This window comes from Manihot esculenta, chromosome 7, assembly GCF_001659605.2.
Source record: "Manihot esculenta cultivar AM560-2 chromosome 7, M.esculenta_v8, whole genome shotgun sequence".
NCBI lineage: Eukaryota > Viridiplantae > Streptophyta > Magnoliopsida > Malpighiales > Euphorbiaceae > Manihot > Manihot esculenta.
Window position 1 is genome coordinate 14,233,901 of NC_035167.2, and position 21,436 is coordinate 14,255,336.

The 21,436-nt window shown below is 39.3% G+C and overlaps 2 protein-coding genes across 2 annotated transcripts; one reads left to right on the forward strand and one right to left on the reverse strand.

The window, feature by feature from the left end:
- Positions 1-436: 436 nt before the first annotated feature.
- On the forward strand, positions 437-2,321 carry LOC110618988. The gene is made up of 3 exons (XM_021762253.1): positions 437-798; positions 982-1,478; positions 2,272-2,321. Exons 1-3 carry the CDS (start codon positions 437-439, stop codon positions 2,319-2,321), a joined length of 909 nt encoding a protein of 302 aa, XP_021617945.1.
- Positions 2,322-5,967: 3,646 nt separating this feature from the next.
- LOC110619855 (gallate 1-beta-glucosyltransferase 84A24) lies at positions 5,968-7,884 on the reverse strand. The gene has a single exon (XM_021763424.2). It carries the CDS (start codon positions 7,744-7,746, stop codon positions 6,229-6,231), a length of 1,518 nt encoding a protein of 505 aa, XP_021619116.1. The 5' UTR covers positions 7,747-7,884; the 3' UTR covers positions 5,968-6,228.
- Between the last annotated feature and the right edge of the window lie 13,552 nt (positions 7,885-21,436).

Consider the following 21,436-nt stretch of genomic DNA (forward strand, 5'->3'; position numbering starts at 1 on the left):
AGTGGATGATGCAGGAGCATTGTTGGCAACTCTCAAAGTTCGACCATTTTTTATAGAAAAAGTCAGAGAAGCCCAAAATCAAGATGAGCAGTTGAGTAAGATTAGTAATGAAGTAAGTGATGGCACTCGTATCGACTTTTCCCTAAGGGAGGATAGGACTTTAATGTTTGGTGATAGATTATGTGTACCCAAAGTGGAAAGCTTGAAGAGAGAGATTATGGAGGAAGCCCATTGTTCTGCTTACTCTATGCTTCCAGATAGTACAAAAATATATAGAGATCTTAAAGAAAACTATTGGTGGCCAGGCATGAAGAAAGAAATAGCTGACTTTGTGTCCACATGCTTAGTTTGCTAATAGATTAAAGCAGAACATCAACATCCAATAGGAAAGCTACAACCGCTCTCTATTCCGGAATGAAAGTGGAAAAACATTACTATGGATTTTATTTCTGGGTTACCTCGTACTTCGCATGGACATAATGCAGTATGGGTGATAGTTGATAGATTAACTAAATCAGCACACTTTTTACCTGTTAGGATGGATTATTCTTTAGACAAATTAGCAGAGATCTATGTCAATGAGATTATAAGACTTCATGGTGCTCCAATTTCTATTATTTTAGATAGAGATCCAAGATTCACTTCTCGATTTTGGCCTAGCTTGCAAAATGCTTTAGGCACCAAGTTGAAGTTTAGCACTTCTTTTCACCCTCAAACTGATGGTCAATCAGAAAGAATTCAAACCTTAGAGGATATGCTGAGGGCTTGTGTGATGGAGTTTAGAGGAAGTTGGGATAGGTATGTGCATTTAATGGAGTTTTTTTATAATAATAGTTATTATGCTAGTATCGGCATGACTCCTTATGAAGCTTTGTATGGAAGAAGATGCAGAACACCATTGTGTTGGAATGAGGTAGGGAAAAGACAATTAGAAGGTCCATAATTAGTGCAACACACTGCAGATAAAATTTAGACGATCAGAAGTAGATTAAAAGCAGCACAAGACAGACATAAGAGTTATGCAGATCTGAAGAGAAGGGATATTGAATATAATGTTGGTGACAAGGTATTTCTAAGGATCTCTCCTTGGAAATGGGTTGTACGTTTTGGTAAATGTGGAAAATTGAGTCCACGATTCATAGGACCATATGAGATTTTAGAGAGAATTAGACCAGTTGCTTACCATTTAGCATTACTTCCAGAGTTATCACAGATTCATGATGTTTTTCATGTATCCATGTTAAGGAGATATAGAAGTGATCCTTCCCACATCCTCCAGAAACAACCTATCGAGTTGAGGGAAGATTTAACATATGAAGAAGAGTCAGTAGAGATTATTGCCGAAAAAAAGAAGGTTCTAAGTAGCAAGATAATACCCCTGGTTAAAGTTCGATGGAGTAACCACTCTAATAAAGAAGCTACTTGGGAAAAAGAAGAGAATATGCAAATTCAATTCCCACATTTATTCCCTTCAGCAGGTATGTAAAATTTCGAGGACAAAATTTCTCTTAGGAGGAGAGAATTATCATGCTCGGCCCATAAAAAAAGAAGAAGAGAAGGCCCATAACTATATATATATATATATATATTAAAATAAAGTTTAAAAAAATAATAATAATAAATAAATAAATAAATAAAATAATAAAAAAAGAAAAAAAAGAGCATTAAAAGCGGAAAGGTCTCGAAACTAGAGCAAACTCACCATCTTCCTTCCTAGAAACAGAGCAAAACCCTCTGATATTTAAAAAAAAAATTCTTTTTATTAATCAAAATCTCCTTCACTCAACCCAATCAATCCATAAACTTTCGAAATCCTTAGCTAGATCCTAATTTAAACCAATATTCTGATCAGAAATTCAATAATTTCTTCCAGAGACTCCAATAATTGGATAGGTGAGTTTTATCCCTTTATTCGAATTATTACGATATAATTTATTTTCTCTATCATTAAATAGTAATTTTTGTGATCTGAGAATTAAAAGGGGATATGTTTTAGTTAGGCCTAATTAATGAGATTTTATATATATTTTTTAAATTGATGATTTTCATAGGTTGATCCAAATAATATTTATAGTTTATTGTGTATTTTTATTGAGTCTGTATAATTTTGAGAGGTCTAACTATACCGAAATATTGCCGAATTTTTCTTAAAATATATATATATATATATATATATATAAATATATTTAAAATTTCGCATTTTATATTTTACATTTTCATCCTAAATTATTTATTTATCACTTGATATATTATTTTTCTTCTTAATTTTAGGGGATGACCCAACTTTCGGTATGGATAATAGAGGTGCTCCTGCAATCTAAGGTTATTTTGTTCGCAGTACTGGTGAGTGGATAAATATATAACATTGATGCTTTTCTTAAATATATTTATATATGTAAATGCTATTTTGTTTATTTTAAATGGGAAAAGATAAAATGAATTTATATATTTTTTGAATGAATGAAAATTGAATTTAAAGCACAACTGAATAAATAGCCGATTACACTCTGTATATACACCGAACAGATAACACCTTGATGACATGTGATTTATTTTCAGCTTAGTATATATTTATACTGTGTTTGGGACAACGCTTGATATACAAACAGGCTTTGGAGCATATGTCAGGTGGTCACCCTTTGGGGGTAGTTCTGCACATGTGTATGACTAGTATTTTATTAGCTCTTGGGCCAAAATTATCATCATAGAGTCTAAGATGCCAGCATTGCTCTCAGGCTGTTATTATTTTATCACACCTGAGATACCAGCATTATCTACAGGAAACATGTTATGAGTGTATGCGGATTTTATTTTTCACATTTATAATTTTTGGATTTATTATCCAGCAGTGAAATCTTAGTAATTTATATTCAGCTTATTTTATATTGATTGAATTAAACTGTATTTATTCAACTGACTTATTTTAGTTAAGTATTTGGTACTATTAAGTATGTAACGACCCGGAAATCCGACCCGTTACCGGCGCTAGGATTCAGATCGGCTTAAGGCCGCCGGGACCCGTAGCAAGCCTACATACTTCCTGTAAACCTGTGGAATCCCATACATAACAACATATACATGATCTGTAAAAATTTTTCTTTTCTCTTATCCAAGCAAAACCTGTGCATGCACAAAATCATACATAAACCCCACACTGGAGTCCTCATCAAATACTCCAATGGGGTATCATCATCATACATATCAGCTTGGATAATCATGGTCATTAACATCATTACTCATTAAATACTCTGTACATAATGGGGATTCACACACCTCTAGGTCAAGCACTACTATAATCCTCAATACATCATCAAAATCATTAATTACATTACATGGTCATAAGTACTCATTACATCATGTTCATGTCCACTACTATCTATTACAACATACATGACCTAACTTCACTCTAGCCGACTTCCCGATCTATCCTGTACCTGCAACTCTGGGGATAAAGGGAGTGGGGTGAGCTACTAGAGCCCAGTGAGCAGAATAATAAAACATTAATTTAAATCATGCTTCCATGTATGCGCCATAACACAAACATTTCACAACAAGGATGAATTTGTCACCATTTAGCCCCTATCTTTCTTACTTATACATGCCGGGGGCGTAGAGCCGTAGCAGGCACACCCGGACTTCCATAATCAGTCATAGTGCCAGGGGCGTAGAGCCGTAGCAGGCACACCTGGACTCACATAGGCTATCATGACATACAAGGGCTAATGGATCATTCAACATTCATCCACATCAACAACAAGTATGCAATGCAACATATTCGTGAATTCTAATGCAAGCAACCTAATATAGCTCATGGCATTCATGATGCGTGAATCATGCTAAAACATTTCATTAATTTGCTTTAAAACTTAGAGTTTATTCCACTCACCTCTGGCTAGCTCTGAAGAGACTCTGAAGCAGCTGGCTCACTGCTGGGGGTCTCGGTTCCTCGGGTCCGAACCTACACAGGTGGACTCAAATGAGGGACCAAACATACATGAATATGACTCTAAAATACTCCCCAAAAACCCCCTAAAACATCCTGAAAACATCACATGAAAACATGTAAGAAATGGCTGAATAGGGCACTTTCGGCGGCAGGTTCGGCGGCCGAAAGTCCCTCTGCAGCCGAAAGTCATGCAGGTTCGGCGGCACTTTCGGCGGCCGAACCTCCCAGACAGAGACGAAACTTGAGTTTCGGGGGCAGGCTTCGGCAGCCGAAACTGCCTCCACAAGGGGGTTCGGCGGCCGAAAGTCACTTCGGCGGCCGAACCTGAGTTTCTGCCGAAGGGCAGAAACTTGGCTCCCTTGTGTCCACAGCCTCCAAAACGCCTCAAAACATGCATAAACTTGTTTCTACACATGCATACACATCATACATCACACCTAGGGGTCTCAAACTATAATATACCCCAACTACAACACTTCAAACAACACATTGTTCAAATCACAACATAAACCCATAAACCTAACAACAAGCCTAAACATGCATTCTACCCCATCAACTTGCATAAAACCTTCATAAAACATAAAAGAAGCATAGATCGAAGCTTACCTCTTGAAGATCTAGAGGAAGAACGACCCTAGCTCGGAAAATGGAGGGATTTAGCTCCAAGACTTCCAAGCTCCAAACTTGCTTAAAAACACTCAAAAACTTTTGTGGAACCTTAAAACTCAAAGAAAATGGTGGGGATTGAAGGAGAAACACAAGATTTGGGAGAGGGAGGTCGGAAGCTCGCTGTGGCTGAAAATGGGAGAAAACTCTCCCATTTCGGCTAAGTGCCCCTTTTATAGGTGGCTGGCCAGGCCACGTTCGGGGGCCGAAGGTGCCTCCGCATGCATGCAAGGTTCGGCGGCCGAACTTGGAGTTCGGCGGCCGAACCTGCATTTCCCTCACTCAAAATTTTCGGGCGCCTAAAGTCCCTCTGAAAGCATGCATGTTCGGCGGCCGAACCTCAAAGTTCGGCGGCCGAACCTGGGTTTTCCTCCAAAGATTGTTCATGCAAAAACTCATTTAATTCTTACTTAAAACATGAAATACATTAAAACATTTCATAAAATCATAGTTTTACCCTTCTAGAGGTCTCCGACAACCGAGATTCCACCGGACGGTAGGAATCCCGATACCGGAGTCTAGCCGGGTATTACAAAGTATCTAAATTTTATTTATCCGCTCACTGAATAGTTTGTACTCACCCCTTATACTTTTAATATTAGAGATCATTTTTGATGATTTACTCTTGGCAGTCTTCATCTCCTAATTTTGTCCTTCCTTCCACTTCGTCCACTCAGAGTCTAGAGGAGGTCGGACCAATCCTAAGTCCTTTACAACTTTCTTTGTAATTTTGAAAGATAATATATAAATTGTATATTCAAGTGCTGGATATATTTTGTTTGATATAAGTATATTATGAATTGACTAGACCAACCATTTGTCCTCTTTTCTATGTTTAATACTTTAAAAATTTTAATACTTTAAAAATTATAGTAGATTACATGTATTTATATATATATTCAGGGGAAATTCTATCAGTTTTTCGAGTCATATCCACTTCTACATATTAGAGAATGGGTGTGACAATATAATTTAGATGTAAATTTTATTTTTATAGTTTTTGTCCATCTTTCTATTTTAGTTGTTTCTTAACATTAATTGTTCATTTTTTGTTTAATTTTACAATATAATTAACATATAATTAACTATTATAACATTTTTTTAAATAAGATTTCAAACTATTTCTTAACCTTTAATTCAAAATATATGTTATTAATAATAATTTTATTATTTTAATAAAACTTAAATATAAATATAATTGGAAAGTTAATAAAAAAAATATTTTTTAACTATAACAACTATTATTTCTTAGTTTGTATGTAAAAATAAAAATAGACAAAAAGTATAAAATGGATGAAGAGAGCATAAAGAGAAACATTTTTACAATGCACATACTTGGTAAATACAATTTTATATTCTAGGAATTTTTTTTTTTTTGCAATGAGAAAAAAACTTACTTGGTTAAAATCTATATGGATTAGTAGCTTAAATATATAACATTCCATATGATTGTACACTCAATTTTACACCATGGATCACATGAACTCGGTTTAGACGAACATGAAAGCTTAAAAGATAAATTAACAATATCCCTAGTAACTTGAAAGCTTAAAAGATAAATTAACAATGGACCACACACTTCAAAGGGTAATTAATTATTATTCGTCCCATTATATTCAAGCCGAGGAATCTGCCAATATTTCTACTTTTCCATTGCTGCTTGGTTTGTTGACCCAATTTTCATGCTCATCATTGAGCTGGCTGCTGCTTGACTTGCTAGTGATCTCAACACTTCTCCTCCTCACCTCGTCCACAAAAGCTTGTATATTCCTGTCGGAGGAACCACCTTCAGCCACCGCAGCTTCCGCTGCTTCCTTCCATTTCATTGCATTTTTCTTCATCTCTTCTGCCTTAGGCCCTACAGTTGCCTCAAGCAAGCATTTCTCCACCTCATCGCGTGTTATCAACTTGTTTTCAGCCTCTCCACGGCACATTCTTACACCAACCTTGAAGACATCAACCAGGTACTTAGCATCAGTAACTTGATCACCCCATTGAGGGAAAGCCACCACCGGCATCCCAGATGAGAGTGCCTCCATGGTTGAGTTCCATCCACAGTGTGTCACGAAGCATGCAACTGATGGGTGGGCTAGAACTTTCTCTTGTGGACTCCATTGCACTACTTTGCCCTTATCTCCTGCTTTCTCCAAGAACCCATCAGGCAAAACAAGAACCTCATAGCCTGAATCTTTGTGTGGTGGTTTCATGACCCACAAAAATGAGAGGCCAGAGTTCAACAGCCCATACGCAATTTCATCCCACTGGTCTTGCTTCAAGTACACCACACTACCGAAAGAAACATAAACCACTGATGAGGGTGGCTTGCTGACCAACCATTCAATGCAATCGTCAGCCTTCATGATGTCGCCGCGAACAGCTGAGTTTGGTGCTTTAGGGTTCTTAAACAAAGGGCCAACCGGCTTGATTGGGCATATTTTGGACATGTAACTGATGATCTCAGGCTCCAGCTCTTGAAATGATTCCATCAAGATGCAGAAGGGCTTGTCAAGTTTCTTGTACTGACCCAAAATAGCTCTCCTCAAGAAAGGATATGGAGTTGTAGGATATAAGAAGCTTGGAACTTCATCATATTTCAAGAGAGGCAAACATGGCAACTGAACATCGATCTCTGGATTTTTCTCACTGGGGAAAGGGACAAGCCCATGATAATAATGATAATAAGCAGAGAAACAAGCACAAGATTGAACCCAAAGCATTGCAGAAGGGAGACCAAGACTTTCAGCCACATCAGAAACCCAAGGAATGAAAGGGTTGTTGATGAGACAAGAAACTGGGCGGCCTTGCTCGAAATTTCTCATAATGATCTCAGGAATCAATTTTCTCCCAGCAAGTTCAAGTTGAGGCAGGTACTGATCAAGGTCTTGGCGTCTAGGCTCATCATCATCCCATCCATCTTCAAAGAACTCGAACCGAATATAGCCATCACCAACTGGGGTAGGCTCATCAAAGACGCTGCCGGACTTTTTCATCTGTCGGCCGGTGATTTCAGGAGTAGAGAAAGTAACAAGCAAACCCTTAGAGGCAAGACGCTTACCCAGTCTAAGCAAAGGGTTCACATGGCCTTGGCCAGGAAAAGAAACAAGAAGAACATGAGCTAGAGACTCAGACACCATTGCTTCTCCTTGATGGCTTTGGCTGCAAAGTAAGAGATCAAGAGATTAATTGGTAGAATGAAATGTATGAATGGGCTTTGGTTGATTGATGAGGAGCATGGAATAAAAGAATGCAATTATAAATACAATAGTTTTGCATGGACGGTAACATTCTAATTTTCAAAGTCTTCAGGAAATATATGACGGTTAGATGTAGCCAACTCACCGCTATTTGAAGGGTTGGTTTGCAACTTAAAAAAAAAAAGAGAGAGAAGGGTTGGTTTGCAAAAATGGGTCACACGTAGGAACAGTCTTTGCATACAACCACAGATGTACAAAATCAGCGAAGGTTAATGAAAGCTACAAATGCTATAATGAACACGTGTACCCTCTGTTTGACATAAAAAAAAATTGACAAAATTTCAATTCATTTTTTAAAATTATTAAGAATTTATTTATTTTTTATAAAATAAATTATGCAAATTAAAAAATTAAAAAATTAAAAAAATTTTTATTTAAAATAAATACATATGGATATAATATATAAATATATAATATTTTAATATTTAAGAAAAATATAAAAAAAATATTTATATGATTTTATTGATTTTTGATGTTTATAATTTAATTTAATATATGTCGTTTAATTTTGTATTAAATTAATATTTATGATATGAATTTTACTTAGCAAAGAATTTAAAAATTATTATTATTTGCGAATGGTATGATACATAAATACTATTTTAATATAAAATAAAATATAAATTCTGAAATAAACTATAAATATGAAGCGAAAAATTAATAAAATCATATGATTTTTTTTATATTTTTCTCTTAAGATTTTTAATTATATGAACTCCACAGTAAAATTCTGTTTTATGTCTATGTACATTTTTTTTCTTCTATATGTAAATTTGTATTTACAAAAAGTTGCATGTTTCTTTTTATAAAGATGACTCCACCCTTTGTTTCACTAATATTTTTAGGATAATTATTATCTATACTCAATTTATATGAGTTTATAATAAATCTAAAATATAAATTTCTATTTTTTTTTTCTTTATAGGAGTTTCATTACAATTATTGTGTTTTCAAGTTTACGTATAGGGGTTAGATAAATATTTTTCAATATTCTTTTTTTTTTTTTAAGTGGATAAGATATATAATATATAGTATATATCCCATCCCAATCCTATTACATCATGTACGTTTCACTTCATCTAATCTCAACTTGGAAGCATTGATAAAATTAATTTAATTGGCTAAGTTTTAGAGTATTTTAAGACAAACATTTTTTCATATTTTTTAATATTTCAAAATATAAAAATTTAAACTTTATATTATTATTCTATAAGTTTTGAAAGATCTTGATTTTGATAATAATAAAACTTAATAAATTATATTTATCTAACCATCTTTAATAATTAAAGTAGAATATCTGGAATGTATTGAAGAATCAAATGAATTTTTTATATCAGAAAGGAAGAAGACTCTTAAGACAACACAAGATGAATTAAAGGAAGAAAAATGAAGTTAAGTATATTTTGGATTCACTGTAAATGAATGAGTGAGTTAATATGCTAATGATAAAATCTTTTACTCTCCTTCAATTAATATTTTCTGAAAGAATAATTTTTATTCTAAACATTTTGAAAAGTAAGAATTTAAAAGTTACTGTTTTAGGTGATTAAAATTTTAGAATGTTAAAATTAGATATATAATTTTAGATACAGTTTAAATTTAGGTATCCAATATTTGTCTGTGTTTATTTTTAGTTAACCACTTTTAGTCTGCGAATTTAACTCATTTCAGTTTGGCTAGTATTTTTAAAATTTATTACAGTTGTACTACCTCTGCGACTAAGAAGAAAAAATTTTCAGACACTCATATAAGAAATCGAATTTCTTTATAAATAAGAAATGAAAGCACTGATTTTCTAAAAGCAATCAAAACTCTTGTTTTAAAAGCTTTTCATTCAAATTTCTTATCTATCTTCTCTCTCTCATTTTAATAACATTTTGTTGCAATTGTTGATAGTTGTTAAGAGTGTTTTTTTCTGAATCAAAATCTATAAAAAGTTGATCAAGTGTGTATGTTCACTTGATAGAGGTTTTAAGCACCTATTGAAGTTTAGGTATAAGTTTGAGTAGTGTATCAAACTTGTAAAGGTCTACAAGCACCTGAAAAGTTTGCTATTATATTTAAGGCCATTCTCTTGCCTAGTAAAAGAGGTTTAGTAGAGTGAAGACTCAAGGAAGGTCCTTGGGAGAGTGGACGTAGGTAGTGTTTGCCGAATCACTATAAATTCTCTATATTTGATTTTCTTATCCCTAATCTCTTTACTTTTAGTTTTCATTATTTATCTGAGATATATGTTTACAAATTAAATAAATACTGATGAGAATATGGTAAAATTAGCTTGCTAATTTTATTTTTGATTTTCATTGTCTGCATCAGTATAATACGTGTTTATCTGTGATAAGCTAATTTTCTAAATTTTGAAGAAAGTTTTTTTTAATATCTATTTTAAGCTATCACTCTTGCACACTTAAGATTAGTAGTCATAATTTTTTATTAAAGCTTGAAGGGACTTAAAAATTGATAAAGTTTTTTAATATCTATTTTAAGCTATCACTCTTGCACACTCAAGATTAGTAGTCATAATTTTTTATTAAAGCTTGAAGGGACTTAAAAATTGATAAAGTAACCCATTCACCCCCCTCTTGGTCACTTATCTTAGGACAATAAATTGATACTAGAGCAGTGGTCTCTTGCTTGAGGTTCAAATACCTTAGAGAGATCCTAGAATGACTAGTTTTTCTAATTCTGTTGGCATACCTACACCTTTAGCTGAAGGCTATTCAATCACACGACCACCCATTTTCAATAGTATAAATTACTCTTTTTGGAAAGTTAGAATGAAAAATTTTATATAATCCATTGATATAGAGGCTTTGCAAATAATTATTAATGATTCTGTTGCAGGAGGAACTAGAGAAAAAAACTAAAGAAGAATATACATATGCGAATTGGAAAAAAAAATTCTCTCCAAATGCTAAAACTTTATATATACTTCATTGTGCATTAAATGTGACTAAATACAATCGTGTTTCAAGTTGTGAGTCTACTAAAGAAGTATGGAACAAGTTTGAAGTGACTTGCAAAGGCACAAATGAAGTAAAGGAATTAAAAGAAAAGTTCTTAGTTTGTGACTTTGAACTATTTGAAATGAAACTAAGTAAAGCAATTGCTGAAATGAGCACCAGATTTACTAATCTAGACAATCTTCTAAAAGCACTTCGAAATTTTTTTGAAAAAGTTGAGCTGGTGAAAAAAAATTTGAGATCTCTGCCGAAGTCTTGGGAAGTAAAAATCGTAGCCATCTTTGATACAAAAAACTTTAGAAAAAACAATTATAATGAGCTGATTGGATAATTAATTATCCACGAAATGAAGTTCAAAAAGGAGATCTTAGAAAAAGTAAAAGGCAAGAAACGTATGGATTTAAAATCAGAAAAGTAGAAAGACGAAAAAAAATTTATTGCTTTAAACATAGACATAAGTGAGTCTTCAAGTCTATCCAGTGATGAAGAGGAGATGGCTATCTTAGCAAGGAAGTTCAGAAGAGCCTTCAAAAAATGCAGAAACAAGTACAAAAGGTTTGTCAAAAAGTATGGACCAAGAGAAGACTCTCAAACACATTTTCATAAAAACTCAAAAGAAGTAATCTGCTATAAGTATATCATTAAAGTTTGAAAATATATCTTTGATATCTGAAAATATTTCTCTGAGTACGGTGGTTTTGAAAAAAAAAATTTTTATAAAGCCCAAATAATTTTGTTCAATTATTTGAAAAAGGAATTAGAAATTTCAAAATAAAATTGTGAAAAGCTTTTGGAGAAAAACAAAATTCTTGAGACAAAAATAGAATTTTTAACAAATAATCTAGCAAAATTTACAAAAAGAAAACAGTATCTTGATTTACTGCTTGGATAACAAAGAATGTTTGGAGAAAAATCAAGAATTGGATATAATAGCTTTGCAAATCATAATAAATACATAAATTATTTTGTAAAAGTCTCATTATCTTCTTTTCCTAACATTACATGTTTTTACTGTAATTAAAGTGGACATATAGTTTATTCATATCCTATAAGAAGAGAAAATGCAAAGGTACAGAAAATCTAGATACTAAAAGGTACCATCCCTATTATTGCTAACTTGTAGAGGACCCAAAAGAATTTGGGCACTTAAATTAGATATCTAATTTTAGATTTGTCTAAAGTATAAAGAGAAAATAAATAAATGGCATATTGACAGTGGATGCTCACGTCAAATGACTAGAGAAAGACCCAAGACCTTGTTTAGTAAGCTGATAATGAAATCAGAAAAAATTATAAGATTTGGAGATAAAAGTAGAGAAAAATTATTGGAAATAGAATGATTGGACTAAAACCAAGTATTGAAAATGTGGCACTTGTTCAAGATTTGAAATACAACTTGTTGAATGTAAGTCAACTTTATAAAAAAAGGATTTAATGTAATACCCGGCTGGAGTCCGGCATCGGAATTCTACTTTCCGGTGGAGTCCAGGATGTCGGAAGTCTCTAGAAGGGTAGGATTGATGTTTTCCTACAGTGTTATGATGTGTTTTAAGGTTTTTAGTTGAAATGATTTGAGTTGGTTTGAGGTTGGAAGAGAAAAGGCTATGGAGACTTTTGCCAAGTTCGGCCGCCGAAGGTAAGTTCGGCTGCCGAAAGTGCCCAATGTTCGGCTTCCGAAGCTCAGATTCGGCCCCCGAAGGTTGCATGGTTTTGCATGCGATTCGGCAGCCGAAGCTGAGTTAGCTAGCCAACACTTGAGCATTCCTTATGTAACGACCCGAAAATCGGACCGCTACCGGCGCTAGGATCCAGATCGGCTTAAGGCCGCCGGGACCCGTAGCAAGCCTGACATATAACCTGTAAACCTGTATAATCCCATACATGATCAACAACATGCATAAAAATTTAAAACTTTTCTTTTTAAACATCCAACTCAACCTGAACATACATGTACATAGTCCTGATTATAATCATGATCCCTCTGTGGGATCTCATCAATGCCCCAACGGGCGATACAACACGAGATGAGTTAGCTTCCATGAACATTATAAAACATTTCTATAAATCATGTATCAAAAGGGATAACAATACTCATAGGGTCAAGCACATCTATAACCTCAATATTCCTCATTACATAACATACTGAAATCTCTTACATTACATCATAGTACAATTGTCATGTCCACAATCTAACTATTACAAAAAAAACATGCTTCAAAACTCTGGCTAACCTCCTGGTCTACCCTGTACCTGCACATCTGGGGTTAGGGGAGAGGGGTGAGCTACAAAGCCCAGTGAGCAGAATAGTAAAACATTTAAAACATATGATAACATGAAATGCATCACATCACAGCTAATCACATCAAGGATGGATTTGTCACCAATAGTCCCCTTACATGGACCAACTGTGCCAGGGGCGTAGAATGGGCCTCATTGGTCTTTCTCTTACATAACATAACATAACATGGTCCAACTGTGCCAGGGGCGTAGAATGGGCCTCACTGGTCTTTCTCTCACATAGTGCCAGGGGCGTAGAATGGGCCTCACTGGTCTTCCGTATCGTATCATCATCATCATAGCATAGGGGGACCAATGGATCATTCAACCTCCATCCGCATCATCAAACATAGTATGCAATGCAACATATTCGTGACACCCTATTATCTCATGGCATTCATGATGCGTGAATCATGCTAAAACTGATTTATTTATTTAAAAGCATAAGAGTTATTCCACTCACCTCTGGCTAGCTCTGACAACTCTGTAGCAGCTGGCTCACTGCTGGGGTCCTCGGTTCCTCGGGTCCGAACCTACACAGGTGGACTCCAATGAGGGACCAATCATACATAAACATAACTCTAATAAACTCCCCAAAAACCCCCCTAGAACATCAAAAAACAACTTCATAAAAACATGCAAGAAATGGCTGGACAGGGCACTTTCGGCGGCAGCTTCGGCGGCCGAAAGTCCCTCCAGAGCCGAAAGTCAGGTAGGTTCGGCGGCACCTTCGGCGGCCGAAACTCCCAGACAGAGGCGAAACTCATGCATGTTCGGCGGCACCTTCGGCGGCCGAAAGTCCCAGACAGAGACGAAAGTCTCTTTTCGGGGGCAACTTCGGCAGCCGAAAGGCCTGCCTCACCAGCCATGTTCGGCGGCCGAAAGTGCCTTCGGCTGCCGAACCTGGTTTCTGCCAAAGGGCATAAACTTGGCTCCTTTGTGCATTTTCGCCTCCAAACTCACCAATCATGCATATACCTCAGTTAAATCATGCATACAAGTTCCTAGGGGCCTCAAACAAACAAATGCCCCAACTACAACACTTCAAGCATACTCAAACATGCCACATTGTTCAAGAATCACATAAAACCTAACATTTGCTTAAAAACTCATACAACCCTATACATGCCATTCTACCCCATAAAATCACTTAAAACTTACTTAAAACACATGAGGAGCTTAAGATCGGCTCTTACCTCTTGAAGATCGAGAGGAAGACGACCTAAACTTGGAGATCCACGAAAATGAGCTCCTGAGTTCCCAAAGCTCCAAAACTTGTTTCAACAGTTCAAAACCTTCAATGCAAGCTTAAAACTCAAGAAAAATGGTGGGGATTTGGAGGAAAAACACTAGCTTTGCAAAAGGGAAGGTCGGAAGCTTGCTGTGGCCGAAAATGGGAGAAAGCTCGCCCATTTCGGCTAAGTGCCCCTTTTATAGGCGGCTGGCCAGGCCACGTTTGGGGGCCGAATGTGCCTCCGCATCCATGAAATGTTCGGCGGCCGAACTTGACTTTCGGCGGCCGAACCTGGGTTTTCCTCCAAAGACTTTTCATGCAAAAACTCATTTAATTTCATACTTAAAACTATTAAAACATGAAAACATTTTTATAAAACATGATTCTACCCTTCTAGAGATCTCCGACATCCGAGATTCCACCGGACGGTAGGAATTCCGATACCGGAGTCTAGCCGGGTATTACATTCTCCCCCCCTTAAGAACATTCGTCCCCGAATGTACCTCAACTAGCACACATAGCATGGCATAAAACATAACATACATACATAGCACATAAACACAAAGAGATCCAACCTTAAAAGAGATGAGGGTACTGCTGGAGCATAGACTCCCGTGTCTCCCAAGTGCATTCTTCCAAGTTGTGGTGGTTCCACAGGACTTTCACCATCGGGATTTCCTTGTTTCTTAACTTTCTGATCTGGGTGTCTATGATCCGCACTGGCTGTTCAACATAGGTGAGATCCTCTTGGACCTCCACATCAGGCTCACTAAGAACCTTGCTCGGATCTGACACAAACTTCCTCAACATTGAAACATGGAAAACCGGATGGATTCTTTCCATTGAAGCAGGTAAATCTAGCTTGTACGACACATTCCCAATCTTTTGCAAGATTTCAAAGGGTCCGATGTATCGTGGGGCTAGTTTACCTTTCTTCCCAAAGCGAACCACTCCTTTCATTGGAGACACCTTGAGCAATACCAGATCCCCCTCCTGAAACTCTAACTGTCTTCTGCGGACGTCTGCATAACTCTTCTGTCTGCTGGCAGCAGTCTTGATTCTCTCTCTGATTATGGGTACCACCCTGCTGGTGATCTCTACTAGCTCAGGCCCTGCCAAGGCCTTTTCTCCAACTTCCTCCCAGCAAACAGGTGATCTGCACTTCCTTCCGTACAAAGCTTCATATGGAGCCATCCCGATGCTAGCATGATGGCTGTTGTTGTAGGCAAACTCCACCAAAGGTAGATGCTGCCTCCAAGAACCGCCAAAGTCCAGCACACACATTCTGAGCATATCTTCGATAGTCTGGATGGTCCTTTCTGACTGTCCATCAGTCTGGGGGTGGAAGGCAGTACTGAAATCCAACCTAGTACCCATGGCATTCTGCAGACTCCGCCAAAACCTGGAGGTGAACTGGGGCCCTCTATCTGACACTATCGAAACAGGAACCCCATGCAGCCTGACGATCTCATCCACATATACCTGCGCCAACTTGTCCACAGAGTAGCCACTCCTGACAGGAATGAAGTGAGCAGATTTGGTGAGTCTGTCCACAATCACCCATATGGAGTCCACTCTGTTGGACGCCGCCGGTAACCCCACTATGAAGTCCATAGCTATATTTTCCCATTTCCATTCTGGAATAGGTAGCGGGTTAAGCATTCCAGCCGGCTTCTGATGTTTCAGCTTCACCCTCTGACACACTTCGCAGGCTGACACAAACTGTGCCACTTCTTTCTTCATAGCTGGCCACCAATAAACCTTCTTTAGATCTTGATACATCTTGGTGGCTCCGGGGTGAATGCTGTATCTTGCATTATGAGCCTCCCTCATAATGTCTCCTTTTAGCCCAATGTCATCTGGTACGCATAGTCTACTCCCATAGCGGAGGATCCCCTTACTGTCGAATCTGAACTCACTGTCATTGCCTGACTGGACAGTCCTGGCAATCTTCACTAACTCCGGGTCCTCATGCTGTTTTTGAGCCACTTGCTCCAGAAACACGGGTGCTACTCTCATCTGGGCCACTAAGGCACCTGTACCAGATAACTCCAACTGTAGACCTTCCTCAATAAGCTTGTAGAGCTCCTTCACCACTGGCCTCCTCTCTGCCGATATGTGGGATAAACTGCCTAGTGACTTCCGGCTTAGGGCGTCTGCCACGACATTCGCCTTACCCGGATGATACTGAATCTTGCAATCATAGTCACTCAGCAGCTCTACCCATCTCCTCTGCCTCAAATTCAGATCTTTCTGACTCAAGATGTACTGCAGACTTTTATGATATGTGAAGATCTCACATTTAACCCCATAGAGGTAGTGCCTCCACATCTTGAGTGCAAAGATTACTGCTGCCATCTCTAGGTCATGCGTGGGGTAATTCAACTCATGCTTCTTCAGCTGCCTAGAAGCATAAGCGATCACCCTCTCATTCTGCATCAGTACACAACCCAGTCCCACACGGGACGCATCACAAAAGACTGTAAAGTCCTCATCACTAGATGGCAGAGCTAGAACTGGTGCTGAAGTCAACCTCTTCTTAAGCTCTTCAAAACTCTCCTCGCACTGGTCGGTCCACAGAAACTTCTGATTCTTCCTAGTCAGTCTGGTCAGAGGAGCTGCTATCTTTGAGAAGTCCTGAATGAACCTCCTGTAGTAACCTGCCAAACCCAAGAAACTTCTAATCTCTGTCACTGAAGTGGGTCTAGGCCAGTTAGCTACAGTTTCTGTCTTCTTGGGATCTACCTCAATACCATTCTCTGACACTACATGCCCTAAGAACGAAATGCTCCTCAGCCAGAACTCACATTTAGAGAACTTGGCATACAAGCCATGTTCCCTCAAAGTCTGCAAGACCAACCGCAGATGATGGGCATGCTCCTCTGCATTCCTAGAATACACCAAGATATCATCTATGAAGACAATAACGAAGTGATCCAGGTACTGGCTAAACACTCTGTTCATGAGATCCATGAATGCTGCAGGGGCGTTGGTTAACCCGAACGGCATTACAAGGAACTCAAAATGCCCATATCTGGTCTTGAAGGCTGTCTTCGGCACATCTTCCTCCCTTATCCTTAACTGATGGTACCCCGATCTCAGATCTATTTTGGAGAAACAACCTACTCCGGCTAGCTGGTCAAATAGATCATCGATCCTTGGCAATGGGTACCTATTCTTGGTAGTGACTTTGTTCAACTGTCTGTAGTCGATACAAAGTCTAAGGGATCCATCCTTCTTCCTCACAAACAAGACCGGAGCACCCCAAGGTGAGGTACTCTGTCGGATGAAACCCTTTTCTACCAGCTCTTGCAATTGCTCTTTCAACTCCTTCAATTCGGCTGGGGCCATCCTGTAGGGAGGGATAGAGATCGGTCTAGTTCCAGGCACCAACTCTATCTCGAACTCTATCTCCCTAGCAGGTGGTAAACCTGGAAGCTCATCTGGAAAGACATCCTGAAACTCTCGGACAACTGGCACCGAGGCCGGCTCCCTGACCTAACTATTTAGCTCTCTCACATGAGCTAAGTACCCCTGACATCCCTTCCTAAGCAACCTACGAGCCTGAAGAGCTGATATCAGACCTCTAGGCGTGCCCCTCTTGTCTCCTCTGAAGACGACCTCTGACCCGTTCTGATCTCTGAACCTGACTACCTTGTCCCTGCAGTCCAAGGTAGCACCATGGGTAGATAGCCAATCCATCCCTAGAATGACGTCGAAGTCTGTCAAATCTAGAACCACAAGGTCGGCGGAGAGGCATCTTCCCTCAATAAAAACTGGACTGTACTGGCAGACTGACACTGCCACTGACGGGTCACACTTGGGTCCACTGACCCATAGGGGACACTCTAACCCAGAGACTATCAGACCCAACCTCTCAACGGCTCTCGGAGCAATAAATGAATGAGATGCACCCGGGTCCATTAATGCATACACATCAGAACACCCAATGACGAGATTACCTGACACCACGGTGTTGGATGTGTTAGCCTCCTGCTGAGTCATGGTGAAGATCCTGGCTGGAGCTGATGGACCTTCACCTCGGGAACCAGAAGAAGAGGCTGCCCCTCTCCCTCTACCTCTGCCACTGCCCTGAGTTGTGGCTGGAACTGCTGGCTGTGCCACACTACCAGAAGCTGTCTGCTGGGGCTGGCCCATAAAAGGCGCTCTAGGAAAATCCCGAGCTATGTGTCCCTCCTGTCCACATCTGAAACATGCATTAGTCCCAGCTCGACACACTCCCCTGTGTGGTCTTCCACATCTCTGGCATTCTGTACCATCTGAGCCTGAGCTCGACCCACCGCCAAATCCCAGACCGAATTTCAACTTGTTCCAAAACTTATTCTTCTTCGGCTTCTTGGTGGTACTGCTCCACCTCTTGCTGCCTGAAGCTGCTGCACTAAAAGAAGAAGAGCCTGGGGTCTTAACCCCTGAAGACTGGGTCACTGATTGCTTCACTGACCCCTCAACTATAGCACTTGCCTCCATTCTTCGAGCCATATCCACCACAGTGTGGAAACTTTCTCTCTCAGCTGACTGAACCAACGAGGAGTACCTGGAATGCAACTTCATAACATATTTCTTGGCTTTCTTAGTATCTGAATCTAGAGCTTGCCCTGAAAAAGGCAATAGCTCCAAGAATTTATCCGTGAACTCCTCTACACTCATGTGCTCTGACTGCCTCAGTTGTTCAAACTCAATCATTTTCAGTTCTCTAGAACTGTCTGGAAAAGCCCATCCAGCGAACTCATTCGCAAATTCCTCCCATGTCATACCGTCTAGTCTCGGGTCCACATAACACTTGAACCATTCCCGTGCCTTCTTGCACTTCAAAGTGAACCCTGCCATCTGAATGGCCTTGCTGTCACTTGCCCCTAGCTCATCAGTTATTGTCTTCACCACTCTCAGATACTCAAAGGGGTCATCCCCTGACTTGTACTTGGGAGCATCTAGCTTGAGGTAATCTGTCATCTTCACCTTGCTCCCATCAGCTGAGCTAGGTCTAGGAGGTTGAGTAACTGGGGCTGCTGGTTCTGTAGGTGGTGGAGGTGGAGGTGCAGCATTCCCCGAGGTGGGGTTTGCCGAGTTAGGATAGAAGGGTGAGGGTGGATAAGCTGGGTACTGTGTGTAGGGTGGATAGAAAGGTGGATAAGGCATGTAGGTAGGGTAGGGGTTAAAGCTGGAGTAATCCGATGTACCTCCCATCGGATACCCTGAACCCTGTGGGAAGGGTGGATAATGGGGTGGAAAACCATACCCCGAGGCCTGAACGCCTCCCTGTGACTCCCCTGTCCCTTCTTCCTGCATGCTCACATCCAGGTTCCCATCCCTCCTCTGATCCTCTTCCATAACCTCCCTCACATCTGAAGAACTTCCTCCTCTATCAGTCCCCCTTCTGCTGGCATCAAAAGACCTTCTAGGGTCCCTTGACACTCTATCTCTGTTGGCTCTACAAGACATTGCCCTAGGCAATGTAGGAGGACGGGCGCTCGTGCCCTCATCCTCAAGTGGCACTCCAGTCAATCGCGCAGATCGACGAGTTCCTCTCATCCTATTCTCTGAAAAACAGCTCATAACAAGCAAACATTAGCATCATATGGTTCATGTGGGCACACATGAACCCTCATCACATACATCACATAGCATAGCATATCATCAATGCACATGTACAAAATCATGGCATTTCACATCATCATACAAGACAGGACTCAACATCCTATCCTAATGGACATGACCTTCCTATTGTGCTTGACCTTCTAGAACATCTATGAGCCCGACACTCTAGGTCCGACCATATGAACCTAGGGCTCTGATACCATTCTGTAACGACCCGAAAATCGGACCGCTACCGGCGCTAGGATCCAGATCGGCTTAAGGCCGCCGGGACCCGTAGCAAGCCCGACATATAACCTGTAAACCTGTATAATCCCATACATGATCAACAACATGCATAAAAATTTAAAACTTTTCTTTTTAAACATCCAACTCAACCTGAACATACATGTACATAGTCCTGATCATAATCATGATCCCTTTGTGGGATCTCATCAATGCCCCAACGGGCGATACAACATGAGATGAGTTGGCTTCCATGAACATTATAAAACATTTCTATAAATCATGTATCAAAAGGGATAACAATACTCATAGGGTCAAGCACATCTATAACCTCAATATTCCTCATTACATAACATACTGAAATCTCTTACATTACATCATAGTACAATTGTCATGTCCACAATCTAACTATTACAAAAAAAGCATGCTTCAAAACTCTGGCTAACCTCCTGGTCTACCCTGTACCTGCACATCTGGGGTTAGGGGAGAGGGGTGAGCTACAAAGCCCAGTGAGCAGAATAGTAAAACATTTAAAACATATGATAACATGAAATGCATCACATCACAGCTAATCACATCAAGGATGGATTTGTCACCAATAGTCCCCTTACATGGACCAACTGTGCCAGGGGCGTAGAATGGGCCTCATTGGTCTTTCTCTTACATAACATAACATAACATGGTCCAACTGTGCCAGGGGCGTAGAATGGGCCTCACTGGTCTTTCTCTCACATAGTGCCAGGGGCGTAGAATGGGCCTCACTGGTCTTCCGTATCGTATCATCATCATCATAGCATAGGGGGACCAATGGATCATTCAACCTCCATCCGCATCATCAAACATAGTATGCAATGCAACATATTCGTGAGTCTAATGCAACACCCTATTATCTCATGGAATTCATGATGCGTGAATCATGCTAAAACTGATTTATTTATTTAAAAGCATAAGAGTTATTCCACTCACCTCTGGCTAGCTCTGACAACTCTGTAGCAGCTGGCTCATTGCTGGGGTCCTCGGTTCCTCGGGTCTGAACCTACACAGGTGGACTCCAATGAGGGACCAATCATACATAAACATAACTCTAATAAACTCCCCAAAAACCCCCCTAGAACATCAAGAAACAACTTCATAAAAACATGCAAGAAATGGCTGGACAGGGCACTTTCGGCGGCCGAAAGTCCCTCTAGAGCCGAAAGTCAGGCAGGTTCGGCGGCACCTTCGGCGGCCGAAACTCCCAGACAGAGGCGAAACTCAT